At 43.8% G+C, this 22725-nt stretch overlaps 1 protein-coding gene across 4 annotated transcripts in view; it reads left to right on the top strand.

Moving 5' to 3' along the window:
• The window catches only part of ZEB1 (zinc finger E-box binding homeobox 1), a 351889-nt gene that overhangs the window by 213211 nt on the left and 115953 nt on the right, over positions 1-22725 (top strand). For 3 of the 4 annotated variants that reach the window (XM_069211259.1, XM_069211262.1, XM_069211263.1), the window contains exon 4: positions 3351-3512. The exons of the other annotated variant lie outside the window; for it this stretch is intronic. In XM_069211259.1, coding sequence (XP_069067360.1) covers positions 3351-3512 — 162 coding nt within the window. The remainder of the gene's footprint in view (positions 1-3350; positions 3513-22725) is intronic. 4 annotated transcript variants of the gene reach the window in all.

Genomic DNA, 22725 nt, shown 5'->3' with positions numbered 1-22725 from the left:
TCTACTAGTCTGTTTGCCTATTCCATCTTGTCTATATAGTTAGCTGACGAGCCTGTGGTTCGGCAGCGGGCCTCCTGAGAAACAACTGGCAAGCTGATGCTTAGTTACTGTTGGCGGAAGAGCGGGTCCTCCACATCGGTCCCTCATACAGTCTCCTTGCTGTACATGCAGTGTCTTGGCCAGGAAGCCCGTAAGTCGGCGATTCAGATTTTGCCAGCCCAGACCACATATTGTCGATTTAGCTCTACAGGTCGTCCGCTACACGTGGGGTAAGTTCAGGGCCAATAGAGACGCAGACGCGCTGGAACAGCCCTGTGATGAGTTTGAGTCAGTGTACGTATCCTCCTGAAGAGGAGTATAACAGTTGGAGGAGAACTGGTTAGCTTCCTTCAGGGCCTGCGCTTGGCTCGCAGCTGTCTGTTCTCTGGACGGTCGTACTGTATTTCCAGGTTTTTTCTTGCGCTAAGGTTGAGGCATGATACATTCATTAATTTTGGTTGCATCTGTTAGTGGGGAAACCAATCCTTTAGCATGCACCCAGGTCCTTGCGTCTTCCGTTGAAGCAAAGATGTGCGTCGTCTTTCTGTCCACTACACGGATACGTGCTGGGAATAATAAGTAGTTGATGTTGCATTCCCGCAAAAGTTGCTTAATCTTTATGTAGGATACCCGCCTCCGCTGTACCTCCATGGTGTAATCAGGGTATGCAGTGATGGTGGTGTTATCAAATCGCCAAGGGCCTTGTGATCTGAACTTCTGGAGAATCTGGTCCCGATCATGGAAGTTAAGGAACCGCTTAATCAGGAGGCGAGCTGGGCCCCCCGGTCGTGGCGGTTTGCCTGGGATCCGGTGGACGCACCTAACCACCAAATAGGGCGATATTTGGTCTGTCATCACATTGTCTTACATCCATTGTTCCAGAAATTCTTCCGCATTGGGTAATTCTGCTTGTTCTGGAAACCCTACAAAGCAAATGTTGTTCCTCTTAGACCTGTCACTTCTGTTTCCCGGCTATGCAGTTGACTTTGCAGTGCAATAACGTCTTGTCGGACCGTTGCAATTGAGGTTTCATTGGTTGATACTCTGTCTGCCAGTTTGCATTGATCCGCTCTCAGGAGATTCACCTCAAGCGCCAGCGAGTCAATCTTGCCTTCCAGGGTCCTTTTAGTATCCATTATGGCTTGTAATAGTTTGTCAAATTGAGAGGAGTAGGATCGCAGTGTTTCACTCAGTTGCTGGAGGGATGCTGTTTGATCGACAGTTGCAGGTTTATCAATTATATCTTCTGGAGCAATTGTTGACGGTTGTGCCTGCTTTGGTTTGAACATGGCAGTGAGTGATCGGGCTGCTTGTCACGTCTTCACCCTTGTGTATGTGTCTGAGACAATTTGTTTCCACCTCTTGCGGCGTACGCCCACGCTGGATTGCACTTGTGTTGCTCTTTCCAATGTGGTGAGCACTAGCGCCAGTGTTGGGATAGAGTTGTAAACTTCTGCGCTAACAGGAGGTGAGCAGCGCGTGCCCTATGAGCTTGTCGGCGGTAATCTGTGCAGGACGACCACTTCAGTTTGCGGCGGGTGCCGGTTTGTGTGTTCATTGCATAGTGTCACCTTGCAGGAGGGGGGGACAGCTTTGGTCTATTCTCACCCCAGCGCTGTTCTCCAGTATTGTCAGTGCTGATCAGTCCCTGGTCCAGCGTGATGCCCACATAATGTACTGTTGCCGGTCAGTTTGTATTTCTTTGTGCAGCTGGTTAATGTGTCACCCATGAGGCACCACGCAGCACTACCTCAACGGCGTCTGCTCACCACATGCAAATTCGTGATACCTCCAGCATCTCGGACCAGGCAACTGGAGCTGTTGCGCCACGCTCTTGTAGCTCGCCTTCTTCGGTTTGTCTTGCTGCCACTGTCTGCCAGGCTGCATGGCTTGAGCGGCTCACTCAGCGGCACCTCCCTGTACCCCTCAGGGCCTCCATGGTCCCACCCGGGGTCACCGGCACACAACGTCTGAGCGCGCCTGAGTTCAGGAGCTCACCTCCTTCGGGGCCCAGGTCGCTGGCCGCTGCACTCCACCTCCGAAGGCTGCGCCGCACCATTAGGCCTTGCAGCTTCTCGCACGCAGCACCAGCTGTTTGAAGGGGTTCGCAGTGGATCCTGAAGGATTGTTAAGCAGGTCAGCACACACACGCACTCAAAGACACCAGGAGGATGCCGGCGAGATATTATAGAGGATTCTTTAAGGGCTGAGAGTGGAGCGCACTATCGAGTGTCTGCTCCGGTCGCCATCTTGGCCACACCCCCTCCAGCAAGAGAACCATTACTTTTTTTCTTTGTTTTTTAGCAATATTTTGTATTCAGTATAAATGTATGTACTTTAGAGGTAGAGAGAACTAAAGTTTACAATTTAGGAAATTCATCATTGACAAGAATGTTTCACAAGCATTAGCAGCTCCGAAGTTGTGGATTTCAATTCTCAACGGTTTTGGGCATCAGGATCTTTCAGGGTAGGGGGTAAAAAGCTAAATCTCCTGGTTTTCTGATGATGAAGCAAGACTTCACTAGCTCACTCATCCTTTTGTATCTTAAGAATTATTTTTCACCAGAGTGCATCAGGTTTTGCCACTAGTAGCTCTAGTGGGTGAGGGCCTCGGTGTTGCCACTACAAGCCTTTCTCATTTGACCTGTCCCCTTTTTCGTCCCCTAAATTTCACTATTACTGCCCGGCAGAAACAGTTTGACTTGCTGCTTTTTGAAGTGTAGCTACTGTTATAAACAAACGTAGCTGCATAGTCAATTTTATGTACTGTCCGTTTATGAAGCGGTAAAATTCCTTTCCTAAAACATTATTGTAGACAAACAATTTTATGTAGTATTTGACGAATTGTTTTCTAAAGCCATTTTCCTGTTTGTAAAATAATTTTCATGCAAATTGCATAAAACACCGCTTTTAATATAAAAACACATGAGTACCGTGACATCTTAGTTTATGTTCTTACCACAACCCATTAATGGCATTATTGTACTACACTAGTTATCCTTTGTGTTTCGTGTGTTTATGATTAAATTATTTTTCTTTTCCCATCATTTGTTTGTAGTGCTGTTAATTTCGGGTGTTGCTCAGCTTAAAAGTGCTCGTCGGATATTGATGAAAGGCTTGGTCTCCTCATCAGGTGTATTATCCTGCTGAGATCTGAGCACCTGCAGGGGGATACAAGCTGGTTCCAACATGAAACTACCATTCATGTGTAACTTAAAAAAACCAGTCCGCAAATGATGGCACTGCTGACAATTTGGCTTGGAACATTTTGTACAGCGTGTTTCTAAAGCTTTTTTTGTTTGCTTTTCTAGTTCAAGAAGAGGATTGTGATTCTGATGCAGAAAATGAACAGAACCAAGATCCAAATGTTGAAGAATTCCTTCAACAAGGAGACACAGCAGTAATTTACCCTGAAGCACCGGAAGACGACTTGAGACCTGATACACCAGAGCTCAGTTGCCATGATGAAAATGGTAAACATCTGTTGCCACAATTTATAATCAGCATAATTTACTCTTTTAAAATAGTTGAAAATGTTCACATGATTCACTAGATTTTTTACAGTTTTTTCCTAGCAGTCCTTACTTTTGAAACTTAAGTTTCTGGTAACATGATGCTGAAATCACCTAAGTTTTATAACTGAATCATATATTTCAACACGCATATTATTGAAAACTACTTCCCAGATGCTGTATTTCACTGGGAAGCAGGCGTGTTATCCCTATTGGTAGTCCTATTTAATTCAATATCAAACCAAGTCTACAACTACTATAATTCTAAGTAAAGAAGCATTTGCAGTGAGTCTCGTGTTTGCTCAAGTTAGAGCTATTAGCATCGTAAATTCCTAACTGGACTTTTCTTGCCACATAAATTTAAAATGAAGAGTAGAACAGTTGACATAAGCAAGTCAATTCAAAGCGCCACATCCACCAAGAGGGTGATTGCAAGACTTATTGGCTCCCTGCGTGAATGTCTAGAAAGGTTTGTGGCCGGGATGAAAGGCAAACCGAAACCGGAGGAGGGGCCATCACACACTGTAACAGACGAAAGCGTAATGTAGTGTGATGGCCAACAAAAATGTTCACTTGGTGAAATCGCCTGGGAGGGAACTCAGCACACAAAGGAGGGACATTTCCCAAAATGCACCAATTTACATGAAGCATTTAAAACAAGCACAACAAAGAATGAATAGTAGTAGTGGGTGTGGTTAAAAGCCCACAGAGATTACAACAGGCCAAGCGTTTGTGCGCTCAACCCTAAAATTGGGATTGGCCTATCTAATCGGGCATGGACCTGGGAAGCTTGACAGCTACACAAACAGACAAAAAAAAAACATGCACTACCCTGTCAGACCAGCTCTTCTGGCACTTCTAGATTGCCCTGTGAACCAGCCCCACACTGTTCATTTCAACTCATTGATATTAGGGATGGAGATTACGTTTATAATCCTTCCTACTCCATGGTAGTGCCGTTGTTCCCATGCTTCAGAGTATATTTAGTCTCCCTAATGGGTGTAAGCAGGCTATTTATGCTGCTGCACTTAAGCTTTTGCCCACATCCTTAGGATTGATTTACCAGTGTACTAAACCATCACGTAGGTGCCAAACATTACTGTTTTAGTGATAATGGTGCAGACAACTCAGTGAGTAAACAAGTTGCACAAACTGGCTATATACAGATAGAACTGCCACTTTTTTTTTTTTTTTATAATCCCTGGTCTCCGCACCAGTGTTTCTGGAACCTGCCACAAGTCAGTTAGTCTCTATACATAGAACTGTAGACCAAAAGAGCTTTGTAGCACACAATCCCTCGTTTACAATTTTGCACCTATGTAATGGTTTATGATGTAAATATGAATACTGAAAATGTTTTATGAAGGCCCCGATTTTGTAATAATTACGGTCATTGAATGGCTTAATTCTGGATACCACTGATACACTTTGCAATCTACGTACAAGAGACTCCTGTGTGACCAGTATTTCATAAATATATAGACCAAGGTCCTGGTGCGCACGTTGGGTTGGTCTCCATTCTGAATTAACATATTTAATATTTAGTCTTGAAGAATCAACCTAACATTTTCACCATCTACTCCAAGGACTATATTTAATAACCTCATCTGCCAGTCAGGCATGTGCAAGTTATAAGCAAACTGCTTTGTGAAAGGGAATTGAATTTGCAATGTAAAGTGTGTACTTGTATGGCAGGTCTCATTTGGTGACCTCGTGTGAGAGCGTATTTTGCTGCAAGGGACAGTGGACCAAAAAAAAAATAATAAAAAAATATATATAATATATATATATATATATATATATATGTGTGTGTGTATATATATATATATATATATGTGTGTGTATATGTTCGATGGCATGTGTAGCTGCAGATACACATCCTATGCACAGGTCCTGCCATCTAGTGTTGGGCTCGGAGTGTTAAAAGCTGTTTTTCTTCTAAGAAGTCTTTTCGAGTCACGGGACCGAGTGACTCCTCCTTTTCGGTTCCATTGCACAAGGCATCAACTCCATCCTAGATTGTTTTCTTTCCACCATCGGGTTCGGACGTGTTTCTCTTTACTCCGGTTGTTCGAGTCAGAAAAATATTACAAACCCTCTAAATTTGTCAGTTATTTTCGATCGCCTATCCTCCATCGACACCTCGGTACTGGTGGAAACCGATTTCTACTTGCCCTCTGGGGCACCTGTGCCCAACTTGGGCCTGGTCGGCCCGACCAAAAGTATCATCGAAGCCTCATGGACCGGACCCCGTTTAGATTCTGCCCTCGGTGCCATGCCAAGTATCCCTACACGAACCAACACTTGGTTTGTAACCTGTGTTCATCTCCGGATCATCGAGAGGATACCTGCGAGGCCTGTAGATCCTTCCACTCGAAAAAGACTCTAAGAGACCGAAGAGCACGAAGATTAGAGATGGCGTCCAGAAGCAAGTCTGACATCGACTGACCAATAACAGCAGGCCAGGACGTGAGTACGCTTGCCCCGACCCAATCCAAGCCCAAATACATTGGGCTCCACCCATAAGAAAGCTACCAGTGACTAAGCAACCTCTTTGGCACCGAAAAAGGCCACGCCAACTACAAAGCCTTCGGAGCCGAGGCACAGGCTCTGAAATAAAAAAGGCACCGACCCATAGAGTTCAAACCTCGAAAGTCACTTTTGGAGCGGAGGCCAACAAGTACTCCAGGCCCTTCGGTGCCGAAAAAGCATACATATACTGTGAAGCATGGACTTTCAAAGCAATTATAAGAAAGCCATAGATTTGCTGAGGAATTGACACACATGGAGGATTTTGATGAGAACCAGGCCAGAATACAAATCCACAAAGACACTGGCAAAATCCTCATGGCACCTCCTCTAAGTACAGAGGAACCTGGCCTTCCATGGACGTTTGGACGTTGACCAGCCAGCGACTAAAGTGCCAAAAACAAGAGAAATCTCCACCACCTCAGTTTTCACCTCACCAGTCTCCTCCTCATTCTCCTCCACTGTCTCCCCACCTGCTACACCCACTGCACAGTCTCCAGGACACACTATACAATCACAACATGACACAGATCCATGGGATCTCTATGATGATCCAGTCTCAGATAATAGTCCAGAGTGCTATCCTTCAAAGCCATCACCCCCTGAGGATAGCACCTCATATACATGGGTTCTAGCCAGGGCAGCGGCATTTCACAACGTGGCCATGCACACCGAACCTCTGCAGGACGACTTCTTATTTAACACATTGTCCTCGACTCACGCCACATACCAGAGTCTACCCATGCTTCCTGACATGCTAAAACATGTGCAGCAAATCTTCCAGGAACTAGTTAAGGGAAGAGCTATAACTCCAAGGGTAGAGAAGAAATATAAGCCACCACCCTCAGACCCCATTCTTACTACACAACAGCTACCCCCAGATTCTGTAGTGGTCAGCGCAGCAAGAAAAAGGGCTAACTCCCAGTCCTCTGGAGACGCACCCCCTCCAGATAAAGTAAGAAATTCGATGCTGCAGGTAAAAGGGTGCCGTCACAGGTGGCCAATCAGTGGTGTATAGCCAATTCGCAGGCCCTACTAGCCAGATATGACAGGGCTCACTGGGATGAGATGAAGGACATTATTCAGTATCTCCCCAAGGACCAACAGAAGAGAGCCCAGCAGGTAGAAGAGGAGGGACAAGCAATCACAAATAACCAAAACAGGTTAGCGCTAGACTCCGCAGATACAGCCGCAAGAACTATTAATACGGCTGTCACCATTAGGCGACATGCATGGCTTAGGTCATCCAGATTTAAACCTGAAATCCAGCAGGCTGTCAACATGCCTTTTAACCAACAACAGTTATTCGGCACACAAGTTGATAACAGCCATTGACCAAATGAAAAAAGACGCCAACACTGCCAAAGCTATGGGTGCGCTTTATTCATCCCAATACAGAAGCTCATTTCAAAAGCTTCAATACAGGGGAGGCTTCAGACCCCAACCATCCGAGCCATCTACCTCACAAGCCAAACCCTCTTACCAGACGCAATACCAGAGAGGGGGGTTTCGGGGATCCTACAGAGGACAAATCCCCAGATCTAGAGGAAAATACCAATCCTCAAAACAACCCACCAATAACAAATAGTGACTTTACCACCACACTTCCCCTGTGGGAGGAAGACTGCAAAAGTTCCACGCCCACTGGTTACACATCACAACAGACAATTGGGTGTTATCCATTATCCAACATGGTTACTGCATAGAGTTCACACAAACTCCTCCAGACATTCCCCCAAAAACGCACAGACTTCCCTCTCAACACATTTCAATGTTGCAAACAGAAGTACAGGCACTATTACTCTAAACAAGCCCTAGAACGTGTGCCACATCAAAAAGAACAGGGGTTTACTCCCTGTACTTCCTCATTCCCAAAAAGGACAAAGCATTAAGACCAATATTAGATCTCAGGGCTCTCAATCTCTAGATCCGATCAGAACACTTTCACATGGTAACACTACAAGATGTAGTCCCACTGCTACAACAAGATTTTTATGGCAACACTGGATCTAAAAGATGCATATTTTCATATACCCATAAATCCAGCTCACAGAAAATATCTCAGATTTGTAATGCAAGAAAAACATTACCAGTTCAAAGTGTTACCTTTCGGGATAACAACAGCTCCGAGTATTTACAAAATGCCTTGCCGTAGTCGCAGCATACATAAGGAGACCACATATCCAGGTCTTTCCATATCTCGACGACTGGCTAATAAAAGCCAACACTCAAAAACAGTGCCAACATCACACACGTTATGTAATAAACACACTGCACACACTAGGGTTTTCAATAAATTACCAAAAATCGCACCTACTACCAGCACAAATTCAGCAGTACTTAGGAGCCACATTAAATACCCAAAAAGCACTTGCAAGCCCAAGTCCACAGAGTGCAATTGTTCCACAGCATATTGCCAAAAATCCAGCCAAACTAACAGTACACTGTACAATTTGTCATGAAACTGTTGGGTATGATGGCATCGCCATTGTCCCAAACACAAGATTAAACATGCAGCCCTTAAAACAGTGCCTTGCAAAACAATGGTCGCAGGCACATGGTCCTCTCCAAGATCTAGTGTTAATAGACCGCCAAACACACATCGCTTCAGTGGTGGAATCCCACAAATGTAAACAAAGGGCGGCCATTTCAAGACCCTGTGCCTCATGCCATGCTTAACAGATGCATCAGTGATAGGATGGGGAGCACATCTCAACAATCACAACATTCAGGGACAATGGGACAACAAACAAAAACAACTTCACATAAATGACTTAGAATTGCTAGCAGTATCCCTAGCACTAAGAGCTTTTCAACCTCTTCTTGTTCACAAACACATTCTTGTCAGAACAGACAATATGACAACAGTGTACTACTTGAACAAACAAGGAGGAACACACATCACAACTTTGTCTTCTAGCATAAACAATTTGGCATTGGGGAGTTCACAACAATATACACCTGGTAGCTCAATACATTCATGGGATGGACGGCCTCAGCTGAGATCACCAACAAACGCACGAGTGGGAAATTCACCCCCAAGTGCTTCACAAATACTTTCACCAGTGGGGAACACCAGACATAGATCTGTTCACCATCAACCAAAACGCCAAATGCCAAAACTTTGCGTCCAGGTACCCACACCCTCGATCCAAGGGCAATGCTCTATGGATCAACTGGTCAGTGATATTTGATTATGCTTTCCCCCCTCTCCCGCTCATTCCATTTCTGGTCAACAAACTGCGTCAAAACAAACTCAAACTCATACTTATAGCACCAACGTGGGCACGTCAACCATGGTACACCACATTGCTAGACCTGTCAATAGTACCACACATCAAACTCCCAAACAGACTGGACCTGTTGACACAAAACAAACCGATCAGACACCCCAATCCAGCAATGCTCAATCTGGCAATCTGGCTCCTGAAATCTTAGAGTTTGGATATCTACATCTTCCACCAAACTGTATGGAAGTGATTAAACGAGCAAGAAGGCCTACCACTAGGCAGTGTTATGCAAACAAATGGAAAAGATTTGTTTTCTACTGCCAAGCAAAACGCATAACATCCTTAGACGCAACCATACAAGACATTGTAGGTTATTTACTAAATCTACGAAAAGCAAATTTAGCCTTTTCATCTATTAAGATGCATCTCACAGCAATTTCTGCTTATTTGCAAAATAAACAAAACAAATCTCTATTTAGAGTGCCTGTCATCAAAGCTTTCATGGAGGGTCTAAAATGTATCATACCTCCAAGAACGCCACCAGTACCTTCATGGAGTCTTAATGTTGTACTCATGTGACTCATGGGTCCACCCTTTGAACCCATGCACTCCTATCAGATTCAATTCCTAACTTGGAAAGTAGCATTTCTAGTGGCAATCACGTCATTACGAAGAGTTGGTGAAATACAAGCATTCACTATTGAACAACGCTCTATACAAGTACACAAACATAAGGTAGTACTTCGCACAAACCCTACATTTCTACCTAAGTTCATCTCACCGTTTCATCTAAATCAAACAGTGGAACTTCCAGTCTTCTTCCCACAGCCGGACTCAGTGGCAGAGTGAGCACTGCATACATTAGATATTATAAGAGATTTAATGTATTACATCGACAGAACAAAATCATTCAGGGAAACTAAACAGTTGTTTGTCGCATTCCAAAAACCCCATACTGGTAATCCTATATCAAAACAAGGCATAGCCAGATGGATAGTGAAATGCATCCAAACTTGTTACCTAAAGGCAAAAAGACAGCTGCTAATAACACCAAAAGCACATTCCAATAGGAAAAAAGGAGCAACAATGGCATTTTTAGGAAATATACCAATGACGGACATGTGTAAAGCAGCCACTTGGTCAGCACCCCATACATTTACTAAGGATTACTGTGTAGATGTGTTAGCAACACAACAAGCCACAGTAGGACAGGCTGTACTAAGAACACTATTTCAAACAACTTCAACTCCTACAGGCTGACCACCGCTTAGGGGAGGAGAACTGCTTTGCAGTCTATGCATAGCATGTGTATCTGCAGCTACACATGCCATCGAACGGAAAATGTCACTTACCCAGTGTACATCTGTTCGTGGCATGTTCCCCTGCAGATTCACATGCGCCCTCCCTCCTCCCCGGGAGCCTGTAGCCATTTAAGTTACATTTAAATGTGTACATATGTATATACAGCTCTATTCCATTGCATAGACATCTTTCTTTATACTCTATCACTCCTACCTTACCCTCAGCGGGGAAAACAATCTGAGATGGATTCTATGCCCATGCGCAATGGAACCAAAAAGGAGTCACTCGGTCCTGTGACTCAAAGACCTCTTCGAAGAAAAACAACTTGTAACACTCCGAGCCCAACACTAGATGGCAGGACCTGTGCCTAGCATGTGAAACTGCAGCGGAACATGCCATGAACAGATGTACACCGGTTAAGTGACATGTTCTATCTATATCTTCTTGTTTAGGAATCCATTTGGCGGGAGGAAGAAACAGAGGTTCTCGTGAACATTGTGTACTCCTCCCAAAGACTATCCAACATGAGTCCCAAAGGGGAGCTGTTAGACAGCTTCCCTTTAGCAGCTCTGGTCACCCCCAGCTGGAGATGTGGTAACTTTTCAACGGTGTGTGACCACAGTTGAGGTCCCAAACTACTGATTCATTACTTTGTAACTTGCAGTGAGGAAGTAAGAGGACACCTTTCACGTCCACTCCTTGAGATTTGAAAAGGATTGCAAAACTTCTTTCAGTGTAAATGGAGGGTGTAGACAGGCCTGTTGTGCGCGCGCACACACACACACACGATTTGGTCCATAAATCACGATGAGTCGTTGAATTCACGAAGTAGCTTAATTCAATTACAGAAACCCCATCCAGCTCAATCAACTGCCAGCTTCTCCTTCTCCTCCTTCCACGTCATCCACTCTCTCTCTGCTGGATTCCACCATCCCTTCACAATTCTACATTCTACAAGCTATGACATACTACACTCCTCCCCCCTTTACAAACCAAGATAAACAAGAAAAAGAGAAAGGAAAGAAAAAACACAACAGTATATACACATTATCTCAATACATCTTTACATTTTAATACCACTACACGATTTAAATTCCATATCTTGGAATCCTCCGTTCTTACTGCATTGTTGAATAGTCTCACTACCCTTAAAGGTTTAACTTTGTCGACATTCCTTCCTTTACCCACAGGTTTACGAATTAACACCCAATCTCCAATATTAACTTTGGTTGTGTGAGTTGACTTCCTGCGATCAAAATATTCCTTCCGCGCTTTTATTTTTTCCTCTTCATCCCGTTTCCAAGTTCCATTAGACACCACCACTCCAGTTCTTGCTCCCATGTCATTGACCCACCTAGGTGACACCAACGTATTAGGATGTCTGGCTCTGAGTAACTCAAAAGGTGATTTCCCAGTAATGGCATGAGGCGAGACTCTGTATGCTTCAACACGCTTGATCACTTCTTTCTTCCAGTTCAATCCACCAACTTTAGCTAAAGCTATGGTTTCTTTCAACACCCTATTAAATCGTTCCACCATGCCATTGGTTTCGGGGTGGTATAACGCACACTTTTTATGAACTATAGCACAATCAGCCAGATACTTTTCCATTTCCTTCGATACTAATTGTACCCCATTGTCAGTAAGAATGCTCTTAGGCAGTCCTTCTCTCCCAAACACTTCCTTGAGAAAACCAATTACTTGTTTAGTCTCAATACTCCTCGTAAATCTAATCTCGGGCCACCTGGAAAACAAATCAACTAACACCAACAGGTACACATCACAACCTTCCCCACGGATAGGCCCTAGAATATCTTTAGGGCAACTTCCTCCCACGGCTGAGAGGGGCGTTCCCTTATTTCCATAGGTTGAATCCTAGGTTTCACAGTCTTCTCACTCATGATACATTGCATACATTCTCTGATTGACCTTTCTACCTGGGAATCCATGCCTGGCCACCAATAAGTCAAACGCAATCTCCCTTTGGTCTTGGACATTCCCTGGTGACCTGTGTGAGCAAGAGAAACAAGCTCCTGCCTCAATGTGGTGGGAGGAACTAATTTCGTACCTCTGAATAGAAACCCATCATCGCAGGACAACTCACCTCTCACATGCCAGAATTTTTGTGTTTCACCTCCTCCTTCATTCCTATTATTCCAACCTTCTTTTATTAAGGATATCACTTTCACTATGGTGTCATCAGATTCACATTCTCTCTGCCACCTTTCCTTTGTCACAACACTTTCATCAAATCCATACTCCTCAATCTCACACACCATTTCCCCATCTGTTTCTTTCACTTCTTCCAATTCATTTGCCAATACTAATCTTGACAGTGTGTCCGCTACCTTATTTTGTGCACCTGGAATATACTTTATATCAAAATCTTGTAGCGACACGACCCACTTAGTGATTCTACTAGAAACTGCATCCACCCCTTTCTTTTTATAAATTTCACAAAGGGGCTTATGATCCGTCCTTACCTCAAATTTATTTCCCCACAACAAATTCTTAAGTTTTCTCACTGCCCAATGAACAGCAAGCGCCTCTCTCTCAATAACACTATAGTTTAATTCTGCATCTCTTAAGGCTCGTGACAAAAATAATACAACTTGATTATTATTTTGGCCACCTTGCTGTAACACCGCTCCTAAGCCTTTCGCACTTGCATCAGTTATTAAGATCGAGGGCAAATTGGGATTAAAATTCTTCAATCTGGGAGCTTTCACAATTTCCTTTTTAATTTCTCCAAATTCTTTTTCACACTCTTCATCCCACACAAATTCCACTCCTTTCCGTAATAACTTTCTCATAAATACACTTTTCTCAGCAAAACCCCTCACAAATTTACTGTAATATTCAGCCATACCTAAAAAATTTCATAAGTTCTTCTTTATTCTGTGGCGATTGTAGTCTGTCAATAGCATCTACTAGTTCCTTTTTTGGAGATATGCCTTCACCAGTTATAGTGTGACCTAAATACTCTATAGATTTACTACAAAATCTACACTTATCCATCTTGACTGTCAATCCGAATTCCTCCAACCTTTCTAAAACACTAACAACCCTCTTTTCGTGCTGTACCTGATCTTTCCCGTATACTAACACATCATCTTGATACACTCTCACACCAACCAGATCTTTCAATACCTTCTCCATAATTCGTTGAAATACAGAGGCCGCAGACACCAAACCAAATGGTAGTCTGGTATACCTAAAAGTACCAAATGGTGTAATGAATGCGGTAAGATCCTTGGATTTCTCAGTCAATCTAATCTGATGATATGCAGATGTTAAATCTATGGTAGAAAACACCTTGGCACCTTGTAAAAGCAACAACATATCAGAAATATTAGGTATGGGATACCTATCCACAATCACATTCTTATTTAATTCTCTTAAGTCCACACACAAGCGTATAGTCCCATTCGGTTTCCTGGCTACGACTACTGGCGCCAACCACTCAGTTCCTTCAACTTCTTCTATAATTCCTTCTTTCCGAAGCCTTTCTAGTTCCAATTTCATGTCCTTACGTAGAGCAACAGGTACTCCACGAACTTTGCTGCATACCGGTTTCACACCCTCCTTCAGCCGAATGTGATGCACATAATGTTGAAGACATCCTAATGTTTCTTGAAATACCAAAGGAAATTTTTTCCTTAGTCCCATAACAAAGTCACTGTTAGTCATGAGATTCCGGTCGATAGAATTTCCTTGATCACCAATAGTGTTGATAACCATTTGATCCCTTACTTTCACCGGTGGATCACTATTTGGATCAAGAATAACCCCCAAGTCTTTCTGGTGGAACCAACTGAGTACACTGTCTCCTTTCTTAGAAACATAAATTTTTGCATTTGTGAATTTTCGTTTAAACTCAAGCAAACCCCAAAAGTATCCATGGAGCTTAATTGGTTCACCACCATATGCAAAGGGTGTGATATCCGGTTTGAACAGCTTAACTTTGTTTCTTAGTTTTCCCATATAGAATTCCATTGAAATAATTGTGATCTTGGCACCAGAATCGAACAATACTCTAGTTCTTTTCCCATCTATCATGACTTCATCAATTGGGCCTTTCCTTCTTTTTTTCCCTTCTCCCTCAACTTGCAGAATAATTTGGCCACATTCAAAGTCATCATATTCCCCTGCATCCATCTCATTCTTAACTTCAAAGACATTGTTTTTTCCACTTTTTGTTCTGCACACACTGGAGTAATGACCTTTTTTTTTTTTTTACACAACTTACATATCACTTTTACAGCAGGGCAGTTTTTGTCATTGGCCATATGACCCTGTCTGCCACAGCGAAAACAATTTCCCATAAACGCATTTTTCCTTTCTTTTTTATAGTTCTGTCCTTCTGATCTTTCTTTGTTTCTCGTACTATTCTGAATAATATGTACAGTATCATTTTTACATTCCTCTTTTTTGATGGTCTCCACACATTTGAGAGAATGTTCAATTTTCTTAGCCAAAATCAAAACTTCGTCTAGTGATGGATCATCCTTTTGCCAAATTTCATCTCTTACTCGTTCTATGTTACAGCCTAACATAAATTGATCTCTGATTCTTTCCTCTGTCAAAATTCCAAATTTACATGAAGATGCCAGTTTTCGTAATGCTGTAACATATCCCTCCACCGATTCATTTTCTTCTTGGTTTCGTTTTCCAAAGTGATATCTTTCAAGTATTGTGCTAATTTTAGGAATATAATGTCTATCTAATTTTTCTATACAACTTTCATATTCATTTAGATCTTCATTAATTATGTCTGGAAGATTATCGAAAACCTCCTGTCCTTCTGAACCTAAGCAATGCAATAGCAGAGCAGTCTTCCTTTCCACACTAAGAGATGCGCCACAAACTTTGGAATATCTTTCAAATACTTTTTTCCACTTCTGGCATTTTATAGGTGGCTCTCCTGGTAAAGCGAGAAAAAAAGGGGGGGCAGTGACATTCTGCATTGTGTCACAGCTGTTTTTGTTCCCGTAGTAGCACGTGCCTCATCGGAGGTTGGAGACAATGTGGTAGAAGGTTTGCCTTTGCCCAGTAAGTTGTAGAGTTATAAAGTAATCAGCAGCGCAGACAAAGCAGTTCCTTTAAAATTGATTCACACACAGAGGAAAGATTAACAAATAACACCTATAGTCCTCGTGTAAATCGGCTTTCACACCGCAGTGCTAGGACGCTGCGTGTATTTATAATATGCACAGCTGAACACGTCCTCGTGTATTCTGGTTTTAAATCACATTGACGTAAGGACGCTGTACTCGTTGCTATGACAACCAGTCAAGCGCGAGTCCAGCGCGTGTTGACAACACGCACAGCTGAGCGCGTTACCGGTTTCCAGGTATGCGCTCGTCGAGCAGAAATGCTCTTCGACAGATTTCAATCGTTCCCTTCAAACTAGCAACGGCGAACGAAACAGTTCCAAATAGCACTCGAAGTCCGCTCACCTGACAACGCACCGGTTTCCAGATACGCGCTCATCGAGTCGCTCATCGAGCAGAAATGTTCAACAGATTTGATCGTTCTTTTTATATTAGTAAAGGCAAACAAAACAGTTTTGAATTGTACTCAAAGTCCGCTCACCTCTCCATCGGTTTAAAAATATCTGCGTTGTTTTTGTAAAGCTGTTGAGGCTTCTGTATTTAAGAAAAATCAATCCCACGTCGTCGCCAGTGTAAGATTTGGTCCATAAATCACGATGAGTCGGTGAATTCACGAAGTAGCTTTATTCAATTACAGAAACCCCATCCAGCTCAATCAACTGCCAGCTTCTCCTTCTCCTCCTTCCACGTCATCCACTCTCTCTCTGCTGGATTCCACTATCCCTTCACAATTCTACATTCTACAAGCTATGACATCTTAAACATTCTACAAGCTATGACATACTACAGGCGCCATCCTCAATGTCTCTAGGAAGAGAAATGATGAAGTATTTATCTGCCATTGATTTGGCCATCTTGGTGAGCACAACTATTGCTGTAGGTTTAGACAACACAGGAACTGTCCCTCTGGCCTCCCAGTGCAGCTGGCCCTTGTATGCATCCAGCTCTCAGCAGTGGCAATTGTTTGTGTGCACAACACAGGCAAAGTCTCTAAGCATATCTGGTGATCCTCTAACACCAGATCAATTCAGAAAATTTGCACGTGACAGATCACTCGGTGCCTTGTTTTTCTGTCACGCAGTTTCATTCTGGTCACCGCTTCTACTGTTCGCCAGACCTTGGGACTCGTGTGGCAACCTGCCAGGATTAAAATATTTTCTTATATGCCCTTCTGTCAAGTGTCTTAAAGGGCCAGTTCCACAAGTCAGCTGGATTGTGGCCCCATAATAAGCCTGGTCCCACCCTACATCTGGGGTGCCTCCAGAAAATGAATTGAGTGAATAATGGTTGCTCACTTCATACGTGCCTCTTCACACTCTGGTCCAGTCTAGGAAGCGATTCATAGCAGGGCTGCCTCACCCAGTCTGTGTCCCTCCTGATCTTGCAGCTTCTTGTTGCTTCCACTAGTAGATACTTTGTGCAGCCGACTGCTCCTAGTCTCCTCAGTTGGCAGTCTCATCCCCATACACCACAGTCAGCAGCAACCAATCCCAAGGGTCAGCAATGCAATGGCATACATGTCTGTAACCTCTGGGTAAGTGCCCAAGGTGATCACCCCCTGTGATCTAGGCTGCCGGTTTGGATCCTCAGGGCTGACCAGTGTGGCTTCTGCAATCTTGTTGTGTGGGGGGGTTCTTCCACACACCAGATGTATCTCCAGTCCTAAGGCAGAGTCCCCCACTCAGTCAAAGAAGAGTAGGTGGCCTTTGTACAGTCATTAGTCATGTTTAAACTGGGCCTCTGTCGGGGCAGAGACATGCACATATTACTCTATTGCCCACTCAGCCATGCACCCCAATGCATGTGAAATAAGGTGAGGAATATCGAGCTTTCTCAATCACACATAGGCACATTGTAACAGCAACACCTGGTAACCAAGTTGATAGTGAAGGTAATATATACTTGGTTATTTGTGGTTCTGGCTTTTCAGTGAAGGTTCATTCCATCCCAGTAGAATTAACCAGTTGCACTTCTGTGATTTCTTTCTAAGAACAAAGTGTATACCTTAGCTATCGTAGACTGTTGCACAGTCTGAGAAATACGTGTTCAGCAGTATCCATGTCCTGTTTATCTTGTTTCACCTTAAGTAAATGTTCATAAAACGTTCCCAGTACGTTCATTATTTCAAAATAAATTATTGTATAAAGTAAATTGAATATCATTGTCCATGCATTCTATTGACAAATATTCTGTAAGTCCTCTCCGCTTTAACAAACCTGGCAACTATAATTGAACTAGTATACATCTATACTGGGGTACAATGGCTTCTCAGGAAAATGTTTCTGGAGGCTTTTACCTTATGAATTAATAAAATTGAGCAATGGTCAGTGATGGTGTGCAGTTGAAATAGCTGAATTTTGGGATGCGTCATGTGGAGAAGGAAGCAGTGTTTTATCTTCAGTATTTCTTTTTCTTTTGCAAAACTCTAGGCCTGGGCCATTTGATGTTGTATCCTTTGGATTTAATAAAGCTTTCTGATGTGAGCTGAGGAAAGTGGAGTTTATCGTTCATATATGTTCGGTGGCATGTGTAGCTGTAGATACACATGTTGTGCATAGTCCGCCGTCTGGTGTTGGGCTCGGAGTGTTACAAGTTGTTTTTCTTCGAAGAAGTCTTTTCGAGTCACGAGACCGAGGGACTCCTCCCACTTCGGTTCCATTGCGCATGGGCGTCGACTCCATCTTAGATTGTTTTCTTTCCGCCGTCGGGTTCTGACGTGTTCCTTTTCGCTCCGTGTTTCGGGTCGGAAAGTTAGTCAGAATCTCGGAAAAATTCGTCGGTATTGTTTCGTTCAGTATCGGGTTAGTTAGAACAAATCGACACCGAATCTTGAAGAGCTCCGGTAGCCCTTCGGGGTAATTTCGATCATCCGTCGGGGCCTGGTTGGCCCGACCGCGTGCAACATCGAGACTGATGGAACGGACCCCGTTCCGATTCTGTCCTAAATGCCATAATAAATATCCTTATACGGATCAACATTTGGTCTGTAACTTGTGCCTGTCACCCGAGCACAAGGAGGATACGTGCGAAGCCTGTCGCGCGTTTCGGTCGAGAAAAACGCTTAGAGACCGAAGAGCCAGGAGGTTGCAGATGGCGTCCACGCCGACAGGACAACAACGGTTCGAGGAGGAGGAAGAAGAAACTTTCTCCATCCACGAGTCGGATTCCGAAGAATTCGACGTCGAAGAACAACCAACCGTGAGTAAGACGTCGAAACAAAAATCACACGAAAAAACTGACAAAGCCCAGGGGACGCCACCGCCAACAGGCCATGGCTTAACACCCGGAAAGTAGGTGACCGTCCATCGGCACCGAAAAAGGGCGAGCTGCTGTCGAAGTCATCAGACTCCGGTCGAGATACAGGCATGCAGCAATCTCGGGACCGAGAGTGAGACGCAGAAAAAATTCGGCACCGACACAGCGGCACCGAAGTTGGTCGGCACCGAGAGGGCACGACGCCGAAAAGAAAAAAGATCTTGTCGGAGCCGAAAAAATCCAGAGACACGGTTTCGGTGCCGAAACACCCGGCAACCGAACCGAAAACTGGTTCCTACTCAGAGGAACAGGGACTGTCCTCTCAACTAAAAAAAAACACAGATTTGAGGAGGAATTACAAACAATTGAGCCAGATCACACGCAAAAGCGGATCTTTATTCAAAAGGATACAGGGAAGATTAGCACTCTTCCCCCAATCAAAAGGAAACTTGACTTCCAGCAAGGAGACAAGCAACCACAAGCAAAGGTGGTAAAGAAGGTAACTCCACCATCAACTCATGCATCACCGGGACAAACTCCACCATTAACACACTCACCAGCTCATACCACAATGAGCCAGGATGATCCGGATGCATGGGACCTCTACGATGCTCCAGTATCGGACAATAGCCCGGAGTCGTACCCAACTAAACCGTCACCACCTGAGGACAGTACATCATATGCACAGGTGGTAGCTAGGGCAGCCGAATTCCATAATGTCTCGCTACATTCTGAGCCTATTGAGGATGACTTCCTCTTTAACACCCTGTCCTCCACCCATAGCCATTATCAAAGCCTTCCCATGCTTCCAGGAATGCTAAGGCACTCGAAACAGATATTTCAGGAGCCAGTTAAAAGCAGAGCCATAACTCCAAGGGTGGAGAAAAAATAAAAGGCTCCGCCCACAGACCCTGTTTTTATTACATCACAACTGACACCAGACTCAGTTGTGGGGGCAGCTCGTAAGAGAGCCAACTCACATACATCAGGCGACGCACCACCTCCAGACAAGGAGAGCCGCAAATTTGATGCAGCGGGAAAAAGGGTTGCAGCACAAGCGGCAAATCAGTGGCGCATCGCCAACTCGCAAGCACTCCTGGCGAGATACGACAGGGCTCATTGGGATGAGATGCAACATCTCATCGAACACCTCCCCAAAGAGTTCCAAAAACGAGCGCAACAGGTGGTGGAAGAGGGACAAAGTATCTCGAACAATCAGATACGGTCTTCCATGAATGCAGCGGATACAGCTGCAAGGACAATAAATACTGCAGTCACAATAAGGAGGCACGCATGGCTGCGCACATCTGGGTTCAAACCCGAAATACAACAAGCTGTGCTCAATATGCCGTTTAATGAACTGCAATTGTTTGGGCCGGAGGTCGACACTGCAATTGAAAAATTAAAAAAGGACACCGATACAGCCAAAGCCATGGGCGCACTCTACTCCCCGCAGGGCAGAGGCACATTTGGCACATTTCATAAAACAACTTTTAGGGGAGGGTTTCGAGGTCAACCCACAGAAACCAGCACCTCACAAACAAGACCACCTACCTACCAGGGACCATATCAAAGGGGAGGCTTTCGGGGACAATACAGAGGGGGCCAATTCCCAAGAAACCGGGGAAAATTTCAAGGTCCCAAAACCCCTCAAAATAAACAGTGACTCACAAGTCACACAACCCCTTCACACAACACCAGTGGGGGGGAAAACTAAGCCAGTTCTACAAATCTTGGGAGGAAATAACAGACACTTGGGTCTTAGCAATTATCCAACATGTTATTGCATAGAATTTTTCCAACTCCCTCCAAACGTCCCACCGAAAACACACTATGTCAAAACAGCATATAGACCTTCTAGGACTAGAAGTTCAAGCATTACTGCAAAAGGACGCAATAGAACTAGTACCACGTCAACAAAAGAACACAGGAGTTTACTCACTGTACTTTCTAATACCAAAAAAAGACAAAACTCTAAGACCAATACTAGATCTCAGAACACTAAACACCTACATCAAATCATACCACTTTCACATGGTCACATTACAAGACGTAATCCCACTGCTCAAACAGCAAGACTACATGACAACATTAGATCTAAAAGATGCGTATTTCCATATACCGATACATCCTTCGCACAGGAAATACCTAAGGTTCGTATTCAAGGGCATACATTACCAATTCAAAGTGTTGCCATTCGGAATAACAACTGCACCAAGAGTCTTTACAAAACGCCTAGCAGTAGTAGCTGCACATATCAGAAGGCAGCAAATACACGTGTTCCCTTACTTAGACGATTGGTTAATCAAGACCAACACGCTAACAAAGTGTTCACATCACACAAATTATGTTATACAAATCCTTCACAAGCTGGGTTTCTCCATCAACTATGCAAAGTCACACCTTTTGCCGTGTCAAACACAGCAATACTTAGGAGCGACAATCAACACAACAAAAGGGATAGCCACTCCAAGTCCACAAAGGGTTCAAACATTTCACAAGTTAATACAGGCCATGTATCCAACACAAAAGATACAAGCAAAAATAGTATTAAAACTCCTAAGCATGATGTCTTCATGCATAGCCATTGTCCCATACGCAAGGTTGCACATGCGGCCCTTACAACAGTGCCTAGCATCACAATGGTCACAGGCACAGGGTCAACTTCTAGATCTGGTGTTGATAGACCGCCAAACATACATCTCGCTTCTATGGTGGAACAGTACAAATTTAAACAAAGGGCGGCCTTTCCAAGACCCAGTGCCAACATACGTTATAACAACGGATGCTTCCATGACATGGTGGGGAGCACACCTCAATCAACACAGCATCCAAAGACAATGGGACATACATCAAAGAAAGTTTCACATAAATCACTTAGAACTGTTAGCAGTATTTCTAGCGTTGAAAGCATTCCAACCCATGATAACCCACAAATACATTCTTGTCAAAACAGACAACATGACGACAATGTATTATTTAAACAAACAGGGGGGGGGGACACACTCGACACAGTTGTGTCTCCTAACACAAAAAATATGGCATTGGGCAATTCACAACCATATTCGCCTAATAGCACAATTTATTCCAGGGATCCAGAACCAACTAGCAGACAATCTCTCTCGGGATCACCAACAAATCCACGAATGGGAAATTCACCCCCAAATACTGAACACTTACTTTCAAATTTGGGGAACACCTCAAATAGATCTATTTGCAACAAAAGAAAACGCAAAATGCCAAAACTTCGCATCCAGGTACCCACACAGGTACTCCCAAGGCAATGCTCTATGGATGAATTGGTCAGGGATATTTGCGTACGCTTTTCCCCCTCTCCCTCTCCTTCCATATCTAGTAAACAAATTGAGTCAAAACAAACTCAAACTCATACTAATAGCACCAACATGGGCAAGACAACCTTGGTATACGACACTACTAGACCTGTCAGTAGTACCTCATGTCAAACTACCCAACAGACCAGATCTGTTAACACAACACAAACAACAGATCAGGCATCCAAACCCAGCATCGCTGAATCTAGCAATTTGGCTCCTGAAATACTAGAATTTGGACACTTAGACCTCACACAAGAATGTATGGAGGTCATAAAACAAGCTAGAAAACCTTCCACTAGACACTGCTATGCAAGTAAATGGAAAAGATTTGTTTATTACTGCCATAATGATCAAATTCATCCATTGCATGCGTCTCCAAAAGATGTAGTAGGATATTTACTACATTTGC

The sequence above is a fragment of the Pleurodeles waltl genome, chromosome 10, assembly GCF_031143425.1.
Source record: "Pleurodeles waltl isolate 20211129_DDA chromosome 10, aPleWal1.hap1.20221129, whole genome shotgun sequence".
In the NCBI taxonomy this organism is placed as follows: Eukaryota; Metazoa; Chordata; class Amphibia; order Caudata; family Salamandridae; genus Pleurodeles; species Pleurodeles waltl.
The sequence above is the reverse complement of the archived record's forward strand: the minus strand, read 5'-3'. Positions and strand labels throughout refer to the sequence as shown.